Genomic DNA, 20,720 nt, shown 5'->3' with positions numbered 1-20,720 from the left:
AGGGACAGTTGTCGTGCACTAAAATGTTTCCATCTCCCAGTGGGGACACACAGTGAGCTCCGCAAAGCCCTGCAGGTAAACCTGAGCTTTGCAAAGCCCTGCAGGTAAACCTGAGCTTTGCAAAGCCCTGCGGGTAAACCCGAGCTCTGCAAAACCCACTTGAAGCACTTCAGTGTTTTAAAGGGCTTAGTGTAGGACTTAACTAAAGCAGGAGCTGCTTATTTCAACTTTAAATGGGCAAGAGTATAAGTATTATGTTGGGGGGCAACTGTCCCCCCTGCAGGCACCAAGGGGAGGTGGGTGACAGCCATGACCGGACATGGGGACGTGTTCTAATGGATACGGGGGTGGTAAGACCAGGCCTAAAGTGTGCAGCAGGCACTAAGCCACGCCTAGGGGGGGTCTTGGCTTTGCTGAGCCAGCGCCTGCACCAGGTAAAAGCCACTTCTGTGTTTCCTGCAGTGGGAGCCGCCCCTGGGCGCAGTCTTTGGTCCGTCCTGCCGCTCAGCATCGTCTCCATCAGGGGTTCATCTGCTCCCCCATGTCCGCTATGCACACCCCCCCACTTTTGTACTAGTCTGTGTTTAAGAAAAAAAAGGTAATAAACTTGAAGTTTATACAATCAGACTAAAAGTTTTAATGAACATTGCATGGTTTGGTCATTGAAAAGCAGAGCCACCTTGAATGCAAGAGCTGTTTATTAATATTTTATTGATGACAAACAGGTTTAAAACAAACTGAGACAAAAAAAAGGAAAAAAATCAAAAAAGAGTTAACAGCGTGCTAGCACTGATGTCTGGATTTGTAAAACTCAGATTTAACTGCTACAAAGGAAAAGGCAGCGCGAAGCAGAGGCAAAGCATGCCGCGGGGAGGGCTGGGGAGAGGAGCACGGCGCTCCGTGGGGCGCGATGCACAGAGGGTACAGCGTCAACCTAGCGGAAACGTCTACGCAACTACGCAGCCTACGCAGGAAAACAAAACTAAAAAGCCCTTCGGCAATGTTAATAAATAAAACAGTCCATCTCACGCGGAAGGAAGGTGGCCTGTGTCTCCATTCTTTCACGTTTTAGAAGTCTAAACTCTGGAGGCTTTTTTTTTTTTTTTTAAATGAGAAAAGAATGGGTTTCTTTTCTGGCAAAGTTTCTTTTTGCAGTTTCTGGAGCTGCGTTTGCTGCAGGACTGACCGCGGTGTCGGACGCCTGTTCGGTCTGTGTGCAGGTTACTCGCGTACCGCTGCACCGGGGCTGCACCGGGGAGAGACACTCTGGAAAACTACAGCAAATACAGGTCATGAAAGCGGGTCAACAGTTACAGAAAGGACAGGAATGAAAGGGCTGCCCCCCACCTACAAAAAGTGGGGTTTATGTCATTTAAGTACATTCATATGAGAGGTATCTTTGAGTTCCCCCCCCAAAAAAAAGACTAGAAACACTTGGAGCCCTTTGAGTATAAAGCTAAACTTAATTCCAGCTTAAAAACACCCAGGTTAGTGAATCGCACTCTACTGATCTTCGCCAATTAGGAGGTAGAGGTTAAGTCTAATTTAGGGATCTGATAAAAATGGGTCTGTAGGAATTCTAAGTTCTCCGCGCTGTTTCTAAAAAGGTTTAGACAGAAATAAAATGCTCCCAGTGTTCCCACACGACTCAGTTAAGACATGGGTACAGCTCAGCAATCCGACGGCTTCTCTGCTGTGCTGGGTTCAGCTCTGAGCTCCAGCGTCCATGGTGCGGCCACTGCCCGAAACATCGACTCCGGTTGGCGTTCCCACACCCGACCCTTTCCGCTCTGCGGTATCACCGAAGAAGCCACACCAAAGCCTGACCCGTTATCTCTCATTAGCCCCAGCTCTCAGAGGCCACCTTCCACCAACTGCCTGCTTTGTCCACATGGGTTTGTTTTCCAACCTGCTTCGGTAACGTTGTAGAATCTTTGACTTCAAAACCAATATAATCCCCAGTTTCCACTACTTCTTCCCCGATCTGCGGGAACGAGTAAAGCAGGCCTGTTAAGCGTCATTTTCCTCCAGGGCCGAAGGGCACAAGAACCCATCCCCTTTTCAAGCGCAAAGTTCATCTTACAGAAAGGCTTGTTTTTCACAGAGTAGAGTCCAGACAGTCGCCAATTAAAGCATACAGAAAACACTTGGAAACCCTCCTGCCCGAGCGCGCAGGCTCCTTCCGCTCTAACTGCTATCCAATGTAGGAAGAAGAGGCTGATTGCTGCAACTTTTAAATCACACTGAAAGTTCTCAAGGTTGGTTGCTCTAATTTAGGTTTGTTTTAAACTTTTTTTCTCAGAACAAGGATCTCCCAGGTCCACCACTAACAATTCAGAGACAAACTTCTACAAAATTCAGCGCTCTTTCGAAAGAATCTCTTTAAAACCACCTTGTCACGAAAGACCCGTTCAGAATGTGGGCGACACGATGACACTAGGATTTCAGAGCCAGTGTTGGACAACAAAACCTGCATCTCAGAGTTGAGCATCAGCTACGTGCCGCTGGATTTCTGCTTGGCTCGCTGTCGCTTCCGCACTCTCCCTCTCTCTCAGATACTCTGCTTCTAAAGTGTAAACAGTTACTGCTAAAATATAGTACCCCTTGAAAACGAGAACAACTCTGAGATGAGGGTTTTCCTCTCCCCATCTGCTCTGAAAGGTGATGCCCTGCTCGCAAAAAGAGAAGTGTGGAATGAAGTGAAACCTGCTTAAGGCCCTTCTCTCGAGCTGGTTGGACTGGGGGAGCAGGGACTCGGCTGACCACTCATTTCAGGGTGAGGTGCGTCCGGGGAGGCGCCAGCCAGTCCGGCGGTGCTCTCTCTCCTCTCGGTCAGTCTCCTTGTCTCAGTGAGCTAGCAGTGGGCTCTCTCGCGCGCTCCTTTCTCTCTCTCTCTCCTCTCCGTTGGTTGGTTTCTTTCTCCTGTTGCTCTCACACAGTGGTGCTTCAGTTTTAGCAGTGGAAAACAGGTATCCATTTTATTTTATTTTTTTTATTACCCAGAATAAAATGCTGATGAACTAAGCTCCACGCAAGCTTAGCTCTTCTTCCTCAACCTGAAAGCAAAGCGACAGTTGCGTTAGCGACATCGCTCTTAAGACAAATCCCGTGTTTATGAACTTAAAGCGGGGAATGGGAAGCAGAGGAGTGACCCTCGGGTGCCTTACACTCTAATACTGTGACAGTCCCGTCACTCCGCCGTGTTGATACGCACGTTCACCCTGGTAAGTAGAGTCCTGTGACAGCGCCACGTCAATCTGAGACTTAAACTCATCACCAAGGTAACTGTCCTGAAAATGAAAGTGGGTGTTAAACCTCTAACTAACTCATTATGGAGCTCAAGCGGAACACCTGGCAGCCAAGGTTAATGACCAAGCCTGGCAGATTTTGTTTTGTGTGGTTGTTTTTTGCCATTCTTCTTTTTTTAAATCTACTTTTTTGTTGCAGAATTTCCACACACACAAAGGTTTCAGTGATAGTTGCCTGCTCGACAGGCAAGTAGCCCAAAGTTAAGGCTTGAGTCCAAACATGCAGCATTTCACCAAAACTAAGATCCCTGAGTGTACTTTGAGTCCACCAAGTGGAGGAGGATGAAATGCTGCGGCTGACTCATTGGAAATGGTTTTAGTTTCCATTTTCCTTAGTACTAGGAAACAAGGATGTGCCTGCACACAGATCACTGACAGGAAACCCAGGAAAAAGAGCAGCCTGTACACCCACGCGGCTCACCTGTGATAATTCTGGTTGGGAGAGCCCGGGCTGGCTCATCTGCGAGGGCTGGCTCATGGAGATGTAGCCCTGGGTCAGGGGGCCCTGCGAGAAGGGCTGGGACACCACGTCCTGGCTCGCTTGGCTGTTCGGAAGGTTCGACTGACTCGTTCCAGGAATCCCAAAACGATTTTTCTGGCGCCCACCGCGGCCAGTCTTTCCTTTTGGTGCCCCGCGTCCTAGAAAAGCGTTTATTCCAACCAACAGTGAGCAACTTTACACGTGCAAACATGAGAAATAACCGTTTCTATAAAGACCTGATCGCTGCACCCACCAGCACCGCTGCAGGAGGAGCAAAAACCATTTTCCCACTTCAGACCTCAAAATGTGGGGTTTTGTTCTACCATTCTGCCCCCGTACCTGCGGCTGGTCCGTTAGCCTGGCCGAAGTAGCCCGGTGGCGGCATGGGCGGCATGACGAGGTTGAAGGGGATGGGGATGTTCATGGCGGTGACGTGGCTGGGGCCGGCGCTGATCATCCCGATCTGGTCGTGCGTTTGAAAGTACATGTTGGACGGGCGCCCTGGGGAGGAAAAGCCACAGAGATTTCAGACATCCTGAATATTTAAAAACCAATTCATATTCCTGCTTTTAGCAGCAATGAGAGGACTCGTGAACAGGATAAATCGGAGCCAGAAATTGAAAGGACGATGCTACCGCTGCCAAGAGCCACCAATATTTCTAGTTCACAGTTTATTCCACGCTTGAAACTTTCAGAGATTCATCTAACAGGTTCATCCCCACTCAGTTACTGTTTTACAGCACCACCTAAGATTCCCGAAATGCTCACACACACACTCCCTTTCCCCTCATTTTTCACTTGCTCTGCATACACGGAGTCAGACCACAGGGGCTTTGATATAAAGAGCAAAATCCAGGCACACCAGGAACATTTTCAGTCTCTAAATTCCATATTTTTTCTGTAGTGGCTCATCAAGCATTTAAAAGTTTGAGGTCTGTGAGACCCCAAAGCCCAAGGACTAGGCAGGGATGAAAAACAACTCCTGGAGGTGTTAATTTTGACAGCTCCTTTACCTTGGCTGCTCCGGTCATAGACAGACCCTGGAATAATCGCCTCCCGTGCATCATACATGGCAGTAGTCATGAAACGGGCACCCTGGAAGCATTAGAGGAGTTAGACAAAGCCTTTGCGCAGAAAACTCCACACTGCAATTTCAGTCTAAGCTATTTTGGGTAAAAATCCAGTAAAACTCCACAGATCATGCAAGATCACAAGTGCTGAGGCAACTACCTCGTTTTAATAGATGGGAAACATCCAACTATCATTTCAACTACATCATGACAACAAGAAAAAAGATAAGATTCTGCAGGCAGCCTCTCTCAAACTGTGAGACAATTCCGCAGTAAATAAAGACCAAAATAATAAAGCACCAGAAAGGCTTTTCTACAAATGCTCAGCTTAGAAACAGCTGGAGAAGCAACATACTCGGATCACGCTGTACTAAGCTGGCAACACAAATGGAAAGTTCTGGGTGTGTGAGGGTACGTGGGTGACTGTTTATTCCGTCCATGTATAACTGATCAATCAACCCCCAACTGCTTCATGGCACAAGCATGTGAGAGACAGGAGAGGCCGACTTACGGGGTTGATGGTGTTGACGAGCTTGCGGGGCTTGCTGAACTGCATGAGGCTTTCCCGGAGGTTGTTCAGTGGTCCCTCCACCAGAACCTTCTGTTCCTTGTAGTAGTTCAGCAGGTGATTCCACAGGGGCTGTTTAGACAGCGCTTTTGGGTTCCCAACAATAATTACACCGTACCTGGACAACAGCAGAGATAGCAAAATGAACTCGGACTAAAAATCAAGCCGTCTTACCCATTAGCATCAGAACAGGCTTTAAGTCAATCTCTTTTGCAGTAAATCAAGGTAGTTAAGCCCAGGCGGTGGGGGAGACCCTGATGCAACTGTTTTGTTTGCAGCAGGTGGTTTCTGCAGTATGACAAAACACCTGCAAGGAGATTGCTGCAGCGAGTTTCTCAATCATCACAAGCTTCCTTCTGCGGGCTTGTCAACCGCATCGGCGCGCTCAACCAGGCGCCACACTGCGCTGGTGTGAACGCCGGAACCCACAGGAGCCAACCAACACAGCGTGGACTCTGCATCGCCCCTCCCAGTCATCGCATCCACTAAGAGAAGCAAAATGGTAAAAAATGGTTGCTGGAAGGGATGAAGAAGCAGCTGAGGGGAAGAGTTCTGGCCTGCAAACAGGGGGAACAACACGGTGGCTTCTACAAACTCCTGATGGTAACAGCGATTCAGTTGGAATTGCTCTTGTAAATCATAGGGAGTGTGGAAACGATTTGAGGCTCCTCAAACCGAGTGGGAATGGCCCTGCTACCCACCACACACAGACCTTTTCTTAGTCGGACACTATCAACGCTTTATCACACCAAATTAGTACCCTGGAACAGATACAGGTTTGCCCAATTTTACTTTACCTTGCTCTTGTGAGAGCTACATTAAGACGCCTGGGGTCATTCAGAAACCCTATTCCTTGGTGTTCGTTGGCCCTCACACAAGAAAGGATAATGAAGTCCTTCTCTCGCCCCTGGAAGGCATCCACGCTCGCAATTTCCACTTCCTGAAACAGAGGAAAACACGTAAATCACGGAAGGACAGTGCAAAACAGTTGTGCCACCAACAGGCATTACAAAATGCCTTGGCTCTGCGCTTGCACTTCCCATCATTTGAGAAAAATGTTATTTTTGTAACCAAGAATGATTTCATAATTCCACTGGTCGCTAAATAATTTCCCTAAAGGAGAACAGACAGTCTTGGTTTAGGACAAATTACTTTTATGTTCACTGTTTTATGGTTCTCCTATTTCCCCCAACCTGGCATGTGCGCTATGGAAAGCATCCCTTTTCTAGGTTATGTTGCCAAAAAGACTTGTGACTATTCCAAAACCTCGTAGTAAGAGCGGTCCAAGCGAGCTCTGCTGCTCTGCGCTACCGAGAAACCTGAATCAGAGGGACAGATCATTCCTGGCAGAACTCAAACTATTTCCACCAAGTCCTCCTTCAGTGCAAACACTGCCCAAATTCTCAATATTGCAAAACAGACTATATTAAACATACAACTGCCTTGTTTGTAGCAACAAATTTTGATGTTTGGCAGAGGAGTTCCACCGATGGGAGGATGTATGCCCAAGCAAATAAATAGTATGACCATAAGAATTTATGGAGCTTGGTTTCCTGCATGTCTCTTGGCTTGATGTTTTTATTGAAGCCCCAAGCTGACTGAAGCTTTTCCACAGCTGAAGCACTAATGACCTTTCCCTTCTGAGCCTCAACGAGTCCTCAGAGGATGGACTCACTCAAATCTTCCTTTCAAAGACCTTTACAGGGTCTTCTCCTTTATCTGGCCAACTGCTCCCCTGACACTTACTGGCATTAGGTACCTTCTGAACTCTTTTTTCTGGTCTATTTTAACTAAAATAACCTAAAGCGCTCTAAAATTACTAAACACAGACCGACGCCTAAGGCAGCAGACTAAAAATGAAAAAACGGCAAAGTTTCACAATATCTGACTTTTCTAGCGGCTCCACATCCCAGTGTTTCTCATTTGTGCGATGACTCTACCTGGTAGAGCTTCGTGTGCAAGGAACCACTGAACTGCATGTACTGCACCAGATAGGATCGTTGACCTTCGTAAGGAGTAATGATGCCAATCTGATCTGGCTTGGCACCAGCCTTCAGGAGCTTTGTAGTTATCTTCTCCACATTGGCAGCTTCCGTCCTGGAAAGAGAGATGCATTTATCTGAGGAGAATCAAGGCATTAGGTCGAACCTTTTGCGAGTTAGTGGGTTTGAAAAACTTGAAGCTCTATTCTGTGCTCCCATTAATTTGGCTTTGCAGGAACATTCCCCACCATGGCCATGCACAGGTGCTCTCAACAAGAAGAATATGGGAAAAAGCCAGCACCTCAAAAAAATGTCTCAGAATAACAGAAGTTTCTGCTTAATACACATCTCCAACCTACTCAGAACTACACAGCTATGCTTCCTGGAGCAATAGAATTCATGGTGGCCACCATTCTGAAATGGAACTTCTCAGTAGGGTTAAATGTACACATTTACTTTGAGTGAGATCATCACAAATGTTCCAGCCTGCCGTGCAAACAGATCCTTCAGTTGCTTTATCTTAAAGTTTTAAATATAGAATGTTTTTAATGCCAGTCTCCCTGTCAGCCAGCTATTGTGCCATTTGTTTGTGCGCAATCTGGCTTGTCGCGTTCGGCGGCCTCGCACATGCTGTTCACTAAACAGGCCGAGATTAAAAATATCCCAGCAGGTATTTTTCCTAAGTTGGTCTGGTTTCCCTTCCAGGAACATGAACAAATGCACATGACCAAGAGGAGCAAAAGGTTTTAAGCTCACTCTTTGAAAAAACAGTTGGAATGTGCAGGAAAAAAAGGGATGGAAAAAAGCAAATGAAATTCCCATGCGGGAACTGTATACTTCGCTTTCCCCTGACTTCATTACCTGTGACTGTCTCCAAAAGAAGGCCACAGGGTTATTGACAGACCCATTTAACAAGCTCCCTTATATGTGAGATATGCTGGGACAAAAGTATTTTTAGGTCTGTGTATATCTCAGCATTGAGTTTTGTTTACCTGTTCAAGTAAGAGGTGCCTGAGCTGGCAATTTCTTCTTGACCTTGTGTAACATAGAAAAACATCGGCTTATCTGGCTGCGGCCACTGGAAATCAAAACCTTTCTTCACACGGTCCGCTGAAGAGCACAAAACCAGGATGAACACAGTTAGTGCTGCTTTACTAGCAACAACACTCACTCCTAAGTGCAGTAGCAACTCTCTTTTTAAGTTAATGTTTTAAAAAAATGCATCGAGACTAAAGAATCCTTCCTTTGATGCTTAATGTATTTTAAAAAGTTATTAGCAGAAGTCATATTGTTGCTCACCGGCAGTGACACCGTTCTGGAGCGAACCCTCGTAGAAGATGTTGGAGGGGAAGGCGCTGAGCGCAGGGTGCATGCGGTACTGCACCTGCAGGCGGATGGGCCGGATGCCCAGCACCACCAGCCTCTCGAAGAGCGACTGAGACAGCCCAGCCTTGGCGGCTTTTTTACACATCACGACGGGGCCCAGCTGGCAGTGGTCACCGACAAGAATCAGCTGTGGAAAACAAAGTTTGGTCCCAGTTGGTATTTGCTGAAACTTGCTCAGTAGCTGGAAATGACAGCAATATCCTACTTTAATATATATTTGGAACTAACCAGTCTGATTTGTAATAAGCTTCAAGATCTAAGCTAAGGCTTATAAACCTTCAGCATCAAACTAGATACTCAGCTGATCATTTTTGAGCCTCCAGATTGTTCCAACAGGACCAACACGTTCCAGTCCAAGTATATGCCATGGAAACAGAAAACTAACAGGACTATCACAAAATATAGTCATTTAGGTCTATATTATGGAAGCATCTTCCATGAAATGAAAGGATTTCATATCCCTGTGTGCCTACACTGTGAATGTTACTGCTTGACGCCACTTCCTCTGTTGATAAACTATTTTCTTTAACGAATCCCACAGCTCTCACCTGCTTTGCTCCCAGGACAACGGGCACCATGCACTCCGGCTCGGTGGCCTGTGTGCTTTCATCAATCAGGATGGAGCGGAACTGCATTTTTGCAAGTCTCGGATCGCCAGCTCCCACACATGTACAACAGATCACATCTGCATTCTGAGACAGAAATGCAATGGAAATTCAGTAGGATATCAACAGACAGTATTTTTACAAGGAAGAGTATTCAAACCCTCCCCAGAAGTTAAAATGTACTGTGATCTCCACCAGCAAGGTGCAACTGAGCCTCAAGTGGGAGAAGGCATCTATTGAAGCTGCTAGTACCAACAGAACTTTACCATAAGTAATTCCCGCTCCGCTGTTCGTTTCAGTGCACGGTAACGTTTTTCATCAGCGGATGACAGTTCTCCAGTTTCGTCTTTAAGCTGCTGCAATTTCTGAAGCTCTGGCATGCTAGGAAAAAAAGAGAATTTTGCTTTCCAGGATAACCAACAACTTTTCAGGATTACAGTGGAACCCATCTGTAAAACTAAATATGTACGGAACCAAAATGTTATGACATCAAGCAAATACATGTTGTCGTCATTCCACAGTGAACCAGTTGTGTCCATCCCACCATTCAAGCTGTTTTTTCCGTTTCCTTGTCACCCCCCCATTTCTTACCTATCCATGTTTCTGATCTGGTTATGCAAAGCCAAGAAGGACACGGGAGAGTCAATTGCCTCACGACTTTTAGCACACAGACGAACCACTTTCAGTCCGGTTTGGTGGATCTTCTCAGTCAGCTGATCCACTGCTATGTTACTGGGAGCACAGACCAACACAGGCCTTGAAAAAAACAAAGTCAGTCTCAACGAGCTGTAATTTTTCCCACTAGACTTGTAACAAAATCAGAATTGTGTCAAGACACGTCCCCTAAAACATACGCTGGGGAAGAATATTTTCTGAAATAAGCACAAGTCTTTCCAGAATAATATACATATACATCTAGAAAGCCTTTTTAGTTCAAAGATACAAATGATTTTGATTTAATTTTGACCATTAATCCAGTAACGTCATTAAGATGTAGAGAGAGCCGTTCTTACCCGTTGCCCTGTCTAGCCAGATGATAGACGATGGTGGCTGATGTCACTGTTTTTCCAGTACCCGGGGGACCCTGAATAAGGCTCAGAGGACGCTGCAGGACAGTCTTCACAGCATAAACCTATAACATTTTTTCAATTTCTATTTAGCATTCCATGCATAGGAAGTTCAACCTCTGTTCATAAGTCCTTTATCATATTCTTTGCGTGCAGTAAAAAGGAGAGGAGGTTACCTGAGAATGGTTGAGATCAGGAAGTCCTTGTGCTGTAAAGCGCTTTGGCAACTGGCATTTAATAATTACATCTTCTACCTCATGACCTAACAGTTTGTGATAGATGTACCCAGATACCGAGGTCTCATCCACAGCAAATGTTTTCAGAGCACTCTGCATCCTGAAATGAGGGAAGGACAGGCAAAAAACCCCAATGTAGCAATATGACCTCAAATATAATTAGCTACAAGTGTCCTACACAAAGGTTAATCAGACACCAGGTACAAATTCAAGTATATTTTGGGAATATTAACAGAACTGAGACAAAAATTCGACTCCAAGAATAACAGGTCTTGGTTTTCCCCAGCATCAACACTACAAAGTATTAGGACCAGAAAAATCACCAACTGGCAAGTTTCAGCGTGCTCCCCACTACCTGTCAAATGAAGTAGATTTCCAGACAAAATCCACTTGGAAGTTGTGAGTAACTTCCACAGGCGCTCCAACGCTGCTCCTCAGCTCAATGGCGATCTCATCACCATAATCTGTAGAACCTCGTTAAGTAGTAATCTATAGCAAAAATTTGAATTTTATTTTTCCCAATTCTTCTTTTTTTTAGCAGATCCCCGTGACAAATTAAAATTATCTCAAAATTACTTTTATACACATTTAGTGACTTTTGAGAAATATTTCAACCTTGAATTGAGCCTTCCCAAAGGCTCACTAAGTAAAGGATACTATCAGGAACTTTGATTACATGACCAATTCCTTTCCATAAAGGGGCCAGGTCTCCTTTATACCTCAAGCAGATCTCGTCTCCTTGCATAAGACGCATATCTACAAAGGAAGGAAAAAATGCTGAGTATTCACCAAAGAACAACCACCACCAACACAGAAAATATATAGTACTATCTTATATTCCAGGATCACAATCCCTTAAACACTGACGTTATTCACCAGAAGGAAAAGAATAATAACTCTTTAAAAAAATCAGACAAAACAGACAATCAAGCCATGACTACCTGAATCAGTCTTTGGCAGAGTGAAATAAGCAATTCTTTTCTTGTTCAAGCCCAGGTCCCATCTGACAGTGATGTTGTCCTGGGTCTAATGGCAAAATCAAACAAAAAAAGGCATCTATTACCTTCTTAAAGAGCTGTTTGTCACCTACCCCAGTCGCCATGTGTTTGATATTGAAGAACAGTCCCCTCAAACAGGCACGTTTCAAGCATATTACCTGAGACTCCTTGAGTTTCTTGTCATAGTCTGCCTCAAGCTTCACTAGAGGACCAAATATATTTTGGTATTGATAAGCATCTTCATATCTCAGCAGGACATGCTGTGGTTCTTCATCAACACCAGGCTTTTCCAAGTCCTCAAGGGTTGCAGATGGATTTTCCTAGAATTTAAAGCATAAACGTTTTGTTTTGAAGTGTTAAGCATGAACAAGTGACAATCACTGTGCGACAGGACTGATAATACCGTGTTTCACTACTACAGGATGTTATATTAACTTGACCAAAGCTAAAGAACCTAAGGATGAAACTCTGCTACACTGATAAACCATCTCCTGAATCCTTCGATCAATACCCAGTTGCACTACGTGTCAGCTCTGGCAGATTTGAACTGCAAGTGATTTAAATACATTCCCTGCCTTATATAGTTGCTAAAACCAGTCTTGTCCCTCCTTCATAAAAATACAAAATTAGCACTTGGTAAAATATAACCACTACTTCAAAAGCAGCACATACCTTCCAAAGCTCTTCCAGTTTGTTAATCTGCTGAGCTGTAATCTGACGTGCTCTCAGCTGCTCCTGTTCCGATGGAATCTTTACCAGCCATGAAAGGAAACAGCGATCTTGGATGAGGGGCTGCCACTGTGAACTGTCCCAATTAATATCCTTTAAACTGCTCTGACTGGCACATGGCTGCCTGCACAACCAAAATATTGAAAAATATTATTAAATTAGACAAGTGTAAGAAAACGTCTACTGTGTGAAGTGTAAAAATAGGTTTATCGTGCTCTTGAAATGACTCGAGTATCTCTGTTAAAAGGAAAAAACAGAACAACCCAAGACTGCTGGGCCAATTCATCTTTCAGTTCCTATTATTTGCTATTTCAACACTGGGAAGGCTCAGTATCAGCAGTAGCATTTATTGGATGTTTCTAGAATTGAAAGTTCCAGCACCTAACATCTTAAATATGACATATTTGAAAGTGGTTACAGTCCATTAAGATTACACACACATATCAGAAAACACTCGGGATTACTTCCCATCTGTTTAAACAAATAGAACTCACTCCGTAGAAACACACCTCCTGCTGTCAAATACATGGTAAGTATTAGAGAGCAGCGTAGGGGAAAGGGACCTGGGGGTCCTGGGGACAGCAGGGTGACCATGAGCCAGCACTGGGCCCTTGTGGCCAGGAAGCCAATGGTACCTGGGGTACCTGGGCAGTACTTCCATTCAGTACTGCTTCCTTTGGGAGAAATACTTTCCTACAGATCTCAGACATTTCCCCAGCATAACAGAATGGTTCTTTGTCACATTATCTACTTGTATACAATTCACAAACCCTATACGATCACATAAAGGAAAAATGGTGGCAAATCAGAGTATAAAATATATTTTGGTGCAAAATGAAAGCAAGCCTTGCCCTTTAGAAAGAAGGTTACACAACAGACTTGACACGAACGTGCCAACAAAGGCATTCTCTCACCTGCACAGCAAAACCACCACAGAGTCTGCCTTAGCTGGGATGAAGCCAAGGAGAAACACGTTACGACATCCGCAGTTATAACATTCCAAGACAGTTTCTCCTAGAGGTCCATCTTTATGGAGAGTCACCTCTTTGCACTTGGCTCTCACAAGATGATTAACGATGTGGCTGAAACCAGAGAGGACACGCATTTACATGAAGTTAATAGGAAAATCAGATTTAGACCTAACTTAATATATCAACTCACTTATTAAAAGACACAAACAAAATCTATTTACGTTGTGGCAGATATCAGTAAGATCTTGGTCTTTTCATCAAAGTTACTGCCAATACAGCTTCAGTGGTTTCTCAGTGCAGAAATGCTTTCAGGTAGATGAGTGAGAAAGAATAAGAAATGTGTAAAAAATCCTTGTTTTTATGTTACTGGTAATTGAAAGAAGCCTCTCAAAGCTCCATAGGTCAAAAGCATCAGCTCTGCTGTGTCTTGCAGGAACAAAGGATGTGAGAAGCAGCAGCAAGCTCACTTCATTGAAGTGATTTAAGTTTCAAGTTTTGCTGAGATCAACGTTTAAGTCTTTCTTAGTAAGGTCTAAGTTAGTAACAGTGGAAAAGCTATCACCAAAAGGTAAATCACAGCCATTACACCGCTTCAAAACAAACACTCTAAACCATTCATTTCCATCATTTGACTCTTTACCTGCCAGATGTATTTCCACGCCCGTTACAGAACCACTTTTTGCTGGTGTTACAGTAAACCACACAAGCAGGGTCATGGATACCACAGTAACTGGAATTAAAAATGAAAAAAAACAGGAAGTGATTGGGTTTGTGCTGATAGGAAAATTCAAATACAAGATTTAAACTACCCGGTAGCGCACAAAAATAAAGGGAAGTGAAAATTAGGGAACACAAGTGTTGGTGAAAGTACCAAACGTGAGCTAAATTTCTGTTTGAGTCACAAGTATTGTAACGCTTCCCAGCATTCCCACCCCTGGGCTGGCTCAGCCTTCGATTCCCAAAGGAAGGTCACAGACCTACTGGACGTGGCAGCTGTAACAATATGCAAGAGCTCACCAGAGGGCACCATTTTCCTACCAGTAGTGTCTGTCTCCAAGGAAGTGGCTCTCAGATTCCAAAAGTCCTCTAATCACACACCTTTCACTCACACAAAGTGCTCCTGCCCTCTGGAAATGAGCCTGTGGCAAAGATTAGGTCTTACCTGCAAGCATGCACAGGCAGATCCTTTGTGTAATAGGTGTCTTCTTCATCCTCTTCAAAATTGAGCTCTGCCAGGAGCTGGCTGGTTTTCGCCACATTGTCATCCACAGCTCCGTTCTGCAAAATGCCATCAGGTCCGTTCACCTGAAACACAAGCTCAGTGCTTAAGTGACACAACCAAAACAGGCGACTTCTTAACTCATCATGGAAGAGGTGGAATTTCAAAGCCTTAGGTTAAACTGCATTTCCTAAAAGCAGGAATATCAGGCATTCACAGGCGCATTTTGATCAGTCTATTCCACAGAGCAATAATATGTGATTATACACAGCAGCTGACAAGTTCAATCAAATTCTTTGGGTTGTCATAAAAAAATAGGATTGCTGAACATTAATACAATTGCAAAGCTCTCTTCTAAAGGCAGAAAACCAAGAAACTACAACAACTGCAAGCTTGTGCACCAGGTGAGTGTTACTACACCCCTGGGAGCTCCTACCCAGAGCTGGGCAGGAATGAGGTCACCTGTGACTCCGGAATCCAGCAGCGAGGCCAGAGCTCGGCAGGCGCACAACGAGGAAGTGACTCAACTATTGTTCTAAAAACCTACTGTGATCTTAAGCCTATGTGCATATTATTAAAAATCTGGCACTGTCAACTGTTGTATAAGGGAGTGGGGGGGGCTCCTCCGTTTTCAAAGTGTTGACTGAAACTTCTGGCACAGCCAGTTTAACAGCTACAGCAGTTTGAACTGCTCCGAAACCATCACCAAGGTCCTGGTCCCTCCCTCGCTCATTTTTTGGCCTTTAAAATACTGGTCGAGAGACAACAGTAAAGGTCCAGGGAAGCGAGTTACAGAACAGGAAATCAGATGATATAATTTTTGTAATGGCTTCTACCAACCATGGAGGAGAGTCCCCAAATAGGTGAGAACAGAGTATCATCGTCTCACTTTCTTATAGCACTTCTGGCCAACACCCCCCACCCACATCAGGTGAACGCAGCTACATCCACTTAATGGAGTTTGACATTAAAGTGGTACATGTCAAGTTGGAACAAGAAAAATAATTGCTCTTAAATAGGTATTTTGCTAAAGGAATATTCTTGTTACAAGACCGCAGTCCCATCAACACTGCACAGCAGCCTTGGGACCACCCGTTACACTGGCCCGATTCAGGTCATTTTCCCTCTTGCTTTAGGAAAAAAAATATATATATACACACTTTTGGACTTGCATGGATAACCCAACTATTTGTTGTTTATAGATTCTTTACATTAAAGCTACAGAGTATCTACCATACCTTATTATCATCTCTTATACTTCTCTGTTTTCTGCTTCAAAATAAGGAAGGAGATATTAGTGAGAACATTCACCCCCACACCACCTCGGGCTGTATTTCCAGATAGGGACATGAGCAACTTTTTGTCTTTGGTAGAACTGGAAATTAAATCCAGCTCCCATAGTCTAGACCAAAAAATTCTCAAACACATTAACACCATGTGCCTTGGCCACCACAGGCTCCTTGGGCATGTGACTGTTTCCCACCATCCGCACTAAGTCCTTGGCTGGAAAAGTGAAAAATAAAGGCAAAAATCAGAATTTATCTGAAAATATTTTTTCTTAAAAATCTATTCCTATGTTTGATTTGAATTATATGTAAACAATGCAAACATAGTTTTCTGAAAACAGCAGACATTGCTCCTGCGCTACCAGCCCCTCCTTATCTTCTGTCACAGAATCACACAGAATCCCAGAGTGTCAGTGGTTGAAGGGCCCTGGAAAGCTCATCCAGTGCAATCCCCCCATGGAGCAGGAACACCCAGATGAGGTTACACAGGAAGGTGTCCAGGCGGGTTGGAATGTCTGCAGAGAAGGAGACTCCACAACCCCCCTGGGCAGCCTGTTCCAGGCTCTGCCACCCTCACCAGGAACAAGTTTCTCCTCAAATTTAAGTGGAACCTTTTGTGTTCCAGTTTGAACCCATCACCCCTTGTCCTGTCACTGGTTGTCACCGAGAAGAGCCTGGCTCCATCCTCCTGACACTCCCCCTTTAGATATCTGTAAACATGAACGAGTCACCCCTCAGTCCCTCTTGTCCAGCTCCAGAGCCCCAGCTCCCTCAGCCTTTCCTCACACGGGAGATGCTCCACTCCCTCCAGCATCTTGGTGGCTGCGCTGGACTCTCTCCAGCAGTTCCCTGTCCTGCTGGAACTGAGGGGCCACAACTGGACACAAGATTCCAGATGTGGTCTCCCCAGGGCAGAGCAGAGGGGCAGGAGAACCTCTCTGACCCACTGACCACCCCCTTCTAACCCACCCCAGGTCCCATTGGCTTCCTGGCCACAAGGGCCCAGTGCTGGCTCATGGTCACCCTGCTGTCCCCAGGACCCCCAGCTCCCTTTCCCCTACGCTGCTCTCTAATAGCTCATTCCCCAACTTACACTGGAACCCGGGGTTATTCCTGCCCAGGTGTAAGACACTAATCAACTGTAACAACATCCTCTTAAACTATTAGTTCAATATACATTGGAAAATGAAGCTCTTATAGAGCAATCACATTTTCTTGACAATCTGGATGCTCCATACTGCTCAACTAATCTTTTCAAACACCAGGACACTAAAAAGATACCAGAATATGAACAGCAGAGTATATAACGCCAACGTTTACCAGCAGCAAAATATATATATATATATTTAATTCAAGTAGCTTTAATTATAATCACAACAACCACCTTTAATTAAGCAAAATGTACGTGATCAATTTTGGGGCCCTAGAAGTTGTTATTTAGTATGTTCCCTGCCAAAGCACATAACAAGTTCAAATTATTTGTTGAAGGCAGCAAAATTTTCCCCAGAATCTTTAAGAACCGCATGATTTCTGATCTTATCACTCCTGAGACTGTTGAGACGCACAAGTCTGAACAGAGCCAGGGATTTGGGGTTTGCTGCGCTCCAGCTCAGGAGGACACGGCACTTATTCCACTTGCGAGAGTTCTCGTTGCAACAGGTCCATTCCCTCCCCAAACCCAACATTTCTAGAGGCAGAAGGAGGACCAAGGCAACCACAAGAGCTTGTGGAAACATCATAAACACACTCCATTAAAGAAAAGAAAATGAATCCCTTCTTGCCAGGGCAGTTGATTACAGATGTACCAATACCTGAATGTGCTCTCCAGGCACTTTTTTTCTTTGTACTTCAAAGGCTTTTCCAACATGTTTAGACAAAAAAAGGCAAATTAAACCTCTCATCTGTTTTTTTAGCTTGTGAGGCTTATTTTGAGGTGGTGGTTCTTCTAGCCACATGTTCTCTACTGTGAGTTCTGGAATGAACACAACCCATTGAAGCTTTAAAAACTAAGATTTTTAAACCTGTCTTTTAATCAATTAATATATAGTCTGACTGTGCACAGACACTATTTTACTACTTAACGATTCTGGTATCTCAACACTCCAACTGGAAAAAGTCTGCCAAACCCAAAGTCAAAAGCGATAAGCAAACAGGAAATAAACAGCCCACGGGGTGGTCACATCTCTAATTCTGTCCTAGAAACACAGCGACGTGCAGCAGGTCCCTGCACAGGCTGTACGCTGGGTGCTTCCAAACACCACAAAGTCATTTCATTTGTACTGGGATACACCAGATACGGCCCAGCTGGGATAACACCGCCCCCCAGTCCTGCACAACACACGTGTAGATCCTCAGCGCCCGCACACATCAGTCTATTTGCACTTCACTTGCTTCTGATTCCACATTTACAGACCCCAACATATCAGGTTTTACAAGTAAAAGGAAAAAAAATCAAGCCCACCCAAACTGTTTGGTTCAGGATTAAAAACTTATGTAAAGCATTTCAACTCCTCTTTAAACGAATAATGTAGAAATATTTAATAATGCAATTACATGGGTATTTCTCTATGTGTAATGAAGCTCAGCAGAATATTCTGTGATCTTTAAATGGAGAAAAGTTTGACTTTAAAAAAGAAACCTGACGGAGTTCTTCAGTTTTGTTTTCACTGCAGCCAGTCAAGATGCAGCGCGGTGACAAGCAGTATCTTCATTTGCAACACTTCACTTGGGAGCAAACAACCCCAGCTCCTCCTTTCCTTCCACTTACGTGAATTGGTAAACAAACACAATCTAAGTGTCATTTATGCAGCAACCACCAGCCGACTATAGCAAAAAAACCAAAACAAATCACCTGTTCTCAAGTTATGAGGAACCAGACCTCTGAACTGAAGTCTCAGGCCGTGTCACCTGTCACTCCCATACAAACCCAAAACAAATCAGCCCAGCAACCGTGGTGCAGAAAAAAGTGAGAAAAGAAACAAATAAAAAGCCTATTTTGCTTTTAGCGCTGGGAAAAAATTAAAGGAGGTAACGCTGAATTTACACAGTATTCAAGTTCTGATAACCAAAGGCTACCTATAGGCACAGCTGTTTTGAAAAGGGAAACTGAAGTGACACCCATACGCTTTTCTGATTTCTTATTTCAGCGTCACACAAGTGTCACGACACAAGCGCAGAGCCCGCCGGCTTCCCCAGCCGACAACCGGCTGCAAGTTCTGTCCTCTCCGCGCGTTCCCAGGGCTGTGCCGGCCCCGCTCCGCAGCCCGCGGCCTCCGCGCTCCACGGGACAGCCCGGCAGCCACACGCGGCTTCCACTTCCCCATCCGGGGGGGGTGGAAGAACCGGGGACAGAGCGCCAAACCCCGCAGCCCGCCCAGGGCTTCCCCTCGGCGGCCCCATGGCCGGGCCCGCCCGCCCCTTCCGGACCCCCCCGCCCCCCCCGGTGGCGGAGCCGCCCTGACCCCCCCACACCCCCGCCACACGCACACCCCGCCTCCTGGCTCACCTGTGTTTCGATCGGTCCTGGCGGTCCCTGCCCCGCTCCGGGGGGCCCTTGGCCCTGTCCCGGCCCCGCCTGCCCGGGCCCGGGCGGGGTTTGGGTCTGGCTGGGCAGAGTAAAGTCGGTGAACTCGAACTCGGAGCCCTGCGTGTCGGCGCCGAGCAGCTCGGCCTCCTCGGTGTCCAGGAAGGTGAGGGTCTGCGAGCTGGGGCCGTACGCCTCCACGCTCATGGCGGCGGCGGCGAGGAGGAGAAGCGGCGCTTCCCCGCACACCCGAGCCGGCCGGGCCTCACCTCAGGGAGCCCGGGCGCCGCACTACGCGAGCGGCGGGATCCGCCGTGCGCACCAGGCCGCGCGCGCCTAACCGGCCACCAACCAGCCCGCCAGCCGCCCCCGCTCGGGCGGCCCCACGCGGCCGGAGCCAACGGCGGAGGGAAGCGGCCGCAGGCGGCGGGCGGGCGCCGCCGGAGAAGCGGAGCCCCGAGGCGCTGCGAGCGGAACCGTCCGGCCGCTGCTGCCGCCGCGCGCCAGGCCAGGAGCGGTGACGCGGAGCGCACGGAGGGACGGCGACGCCAGCACGCCCCGTACGCGTGGGAGGGGTGACGTAGCACGCACACACCTGGGGAGGGCAGGCGGAGGGGGCGTGGCCTCGGCGAAAGGCGCGAAGGGGGATTCGCGCCGCGGGGGGGGAGGGCGTGGCCTGGTGTTAACTGACTGCTCTGCTACCCAATCGATCTTCGCGATGAGGAGGAAGAGTTGACTGACTGTTCTGCCAGCCAATCGGTCTTCGAGATGAGGAAGAAGAGCGGGCTGTGCGAGCTGCTGGGCCTTAAGGCGATGAAGAGCCGCGAGAGGACGTGAGGGGTTGTGGAGCACTGTGGAGATGATGAGGGGGGCTCGGGTGGAGGGGGGGGTCCAGTGGGTTCCGGGGCTGTGGCGGTGAGGGGGGCCCTTGTCGGTACCTGTTTGTGTGAGGGGATGTGCGGTTCCCTGGTGAAGTTCCCCTGTACCTGCTGTGGGCCTGGAGCTGTAGCGCTGGTTTTGTGGCCTGGCTGCCCCATGTCCGTGTTTGAAATGAGCGCTGAGGGTCAGGGCTGGCAGACAGGAGCTGTGCAAGGGCTTTGTGTGTTTTGAGACAGATGTGGTAAATTAAGAAGGATTTGGTATTACAGTAATACCTGCTCTGTAATGCGTCTTACACCTGTAATACCTGATAGAGCAGTGTGATAGTCAGAAAGCTGAGCTGCTGGGAGGTGAGGGTGGTGGAGGAAATCCCCTGAGGTCGAGGAAGGTGAACGATCGGCTTGTGGAAAGA

At 46.5% G+C, this 20,720-nt stretch overlaps 1 protein-coding gene across 5 annotated transcripts; it reads right to left on the bottom strand.

Annotated features, from left to right (window-relative positions):
* Positions 1 to 537: 537 nt before the first annotated feature.
* On the bottom strand, positions 538 to 19,947 carry UPF1 (UPF1 RNA helicase and ATPase). Of its 5 annotated transcripts, XR_013923293.1 has the most exons (25): positions 19,412 to 19,947; positions 14,564 to 14,706; positions 14,042 to 14,131; positions 13,345 to 13,512; positions 12,374 to 12,554; positions 11,860 to 12,021; positions 11,645 to 11,729; positions 11,361 to 11,459; positions 11,059 to 11,176; positions 10,644 to 10,803; positions 10,414 to 10,532; positions 9,992 to 10,156; positions 9,667 to 9,781; positions 9,344 to 9,487; positions 8,709 to 8,922; positions 8,402 to 8,519; positions 7,368 to 7,524; positions 6,225 to 6,367; positions 5,371 to 5,545; positions 4,803 to 4,884; positions 4,129 to 4,290; positions 3,730 to 3,947; positions 3,168 to 3,290; positions 2,707 to 3,056; positions 1,138 to 1,274 (listed from the first exon to the last, which is right to left on the bottom strand). XR_013923293.1 is itself a non-coding variant. In XM_080359041.1 (24 exons), the coding sequence occupies exons 1-23, from the start codon at positions 19,634 to 19,636 to the stop codon at positions 3,171 to 3,173; spliced, it is 3,363 nt and encodes a 1,120-aa protein (XP_080215167.1). In that variant the 5' UTR covers positions 19,637 to 19,947; the 3' UTR covers positions 1,133 to 3,056; positions 3,168 to 3,170. The 5 variants fall into 5 exon arrangements, 4 of the variants coding, with proteins under 4 accessions (XP_080215165.1, XP_080215166.1, XP_080215167.1 ...); XM_080359041.1 differs by having other exon boundaries at positions 1,133 to 3,056; XM_080359042.1 differs by having other exon boundaries at positions 1,133 to 3,056; positions 11,059 to 11,167.
* Between the last annotated feature and the right edge of the window lie 773 nt (positions 19,948 to 20,720).

The sequence above is a fragment of the Nesoenas mayeri genome (genome assembly GCF_963082525.1).
Source record: "Nesoenas mayeri genome assembly, chromosome: 25".
In the NCBI taxonomy this organism is placed as follows: domain Eukaryota; kingdom Metazoa; phylum Chordata; class Aves; order Columbiformes; family Columbidae; genus Nesoenas; species Nesoenas mayeri.
Note: the sequence above shows the minus strand (reverse complement) of the source record. Positions and strands in the feature narration are given on the sequence as shown.

What these genes read in the sequence shown, in the direction of transcription:
- UPF1 (XM_080359039.1), bottom strand. Translation starts at nt 19,636, where the DNA reads ATGAGCGTGGAGGCGTACGGCCCCAGCTCGCAGACCCTCACCTTCCTG. An exon ending in AGAAACTCAAGGAGTCTCAG is followed by an intron (nt 11,730 to 11,859) that starts GTAATATGCTTG and finishes TTTTGCCATTAG; the next exon opens with ACCCAGGACAACATCACTGT. An exon ending in CTGGCTAGACAGGGCAACGG is followed by an intron (nt 10,157 to 10,413) that starts GTAAGAACGGCT and finishes GTTTTTTTCAAG; the next exon opens with GCCTGTGTTGGTCTGTGCTC.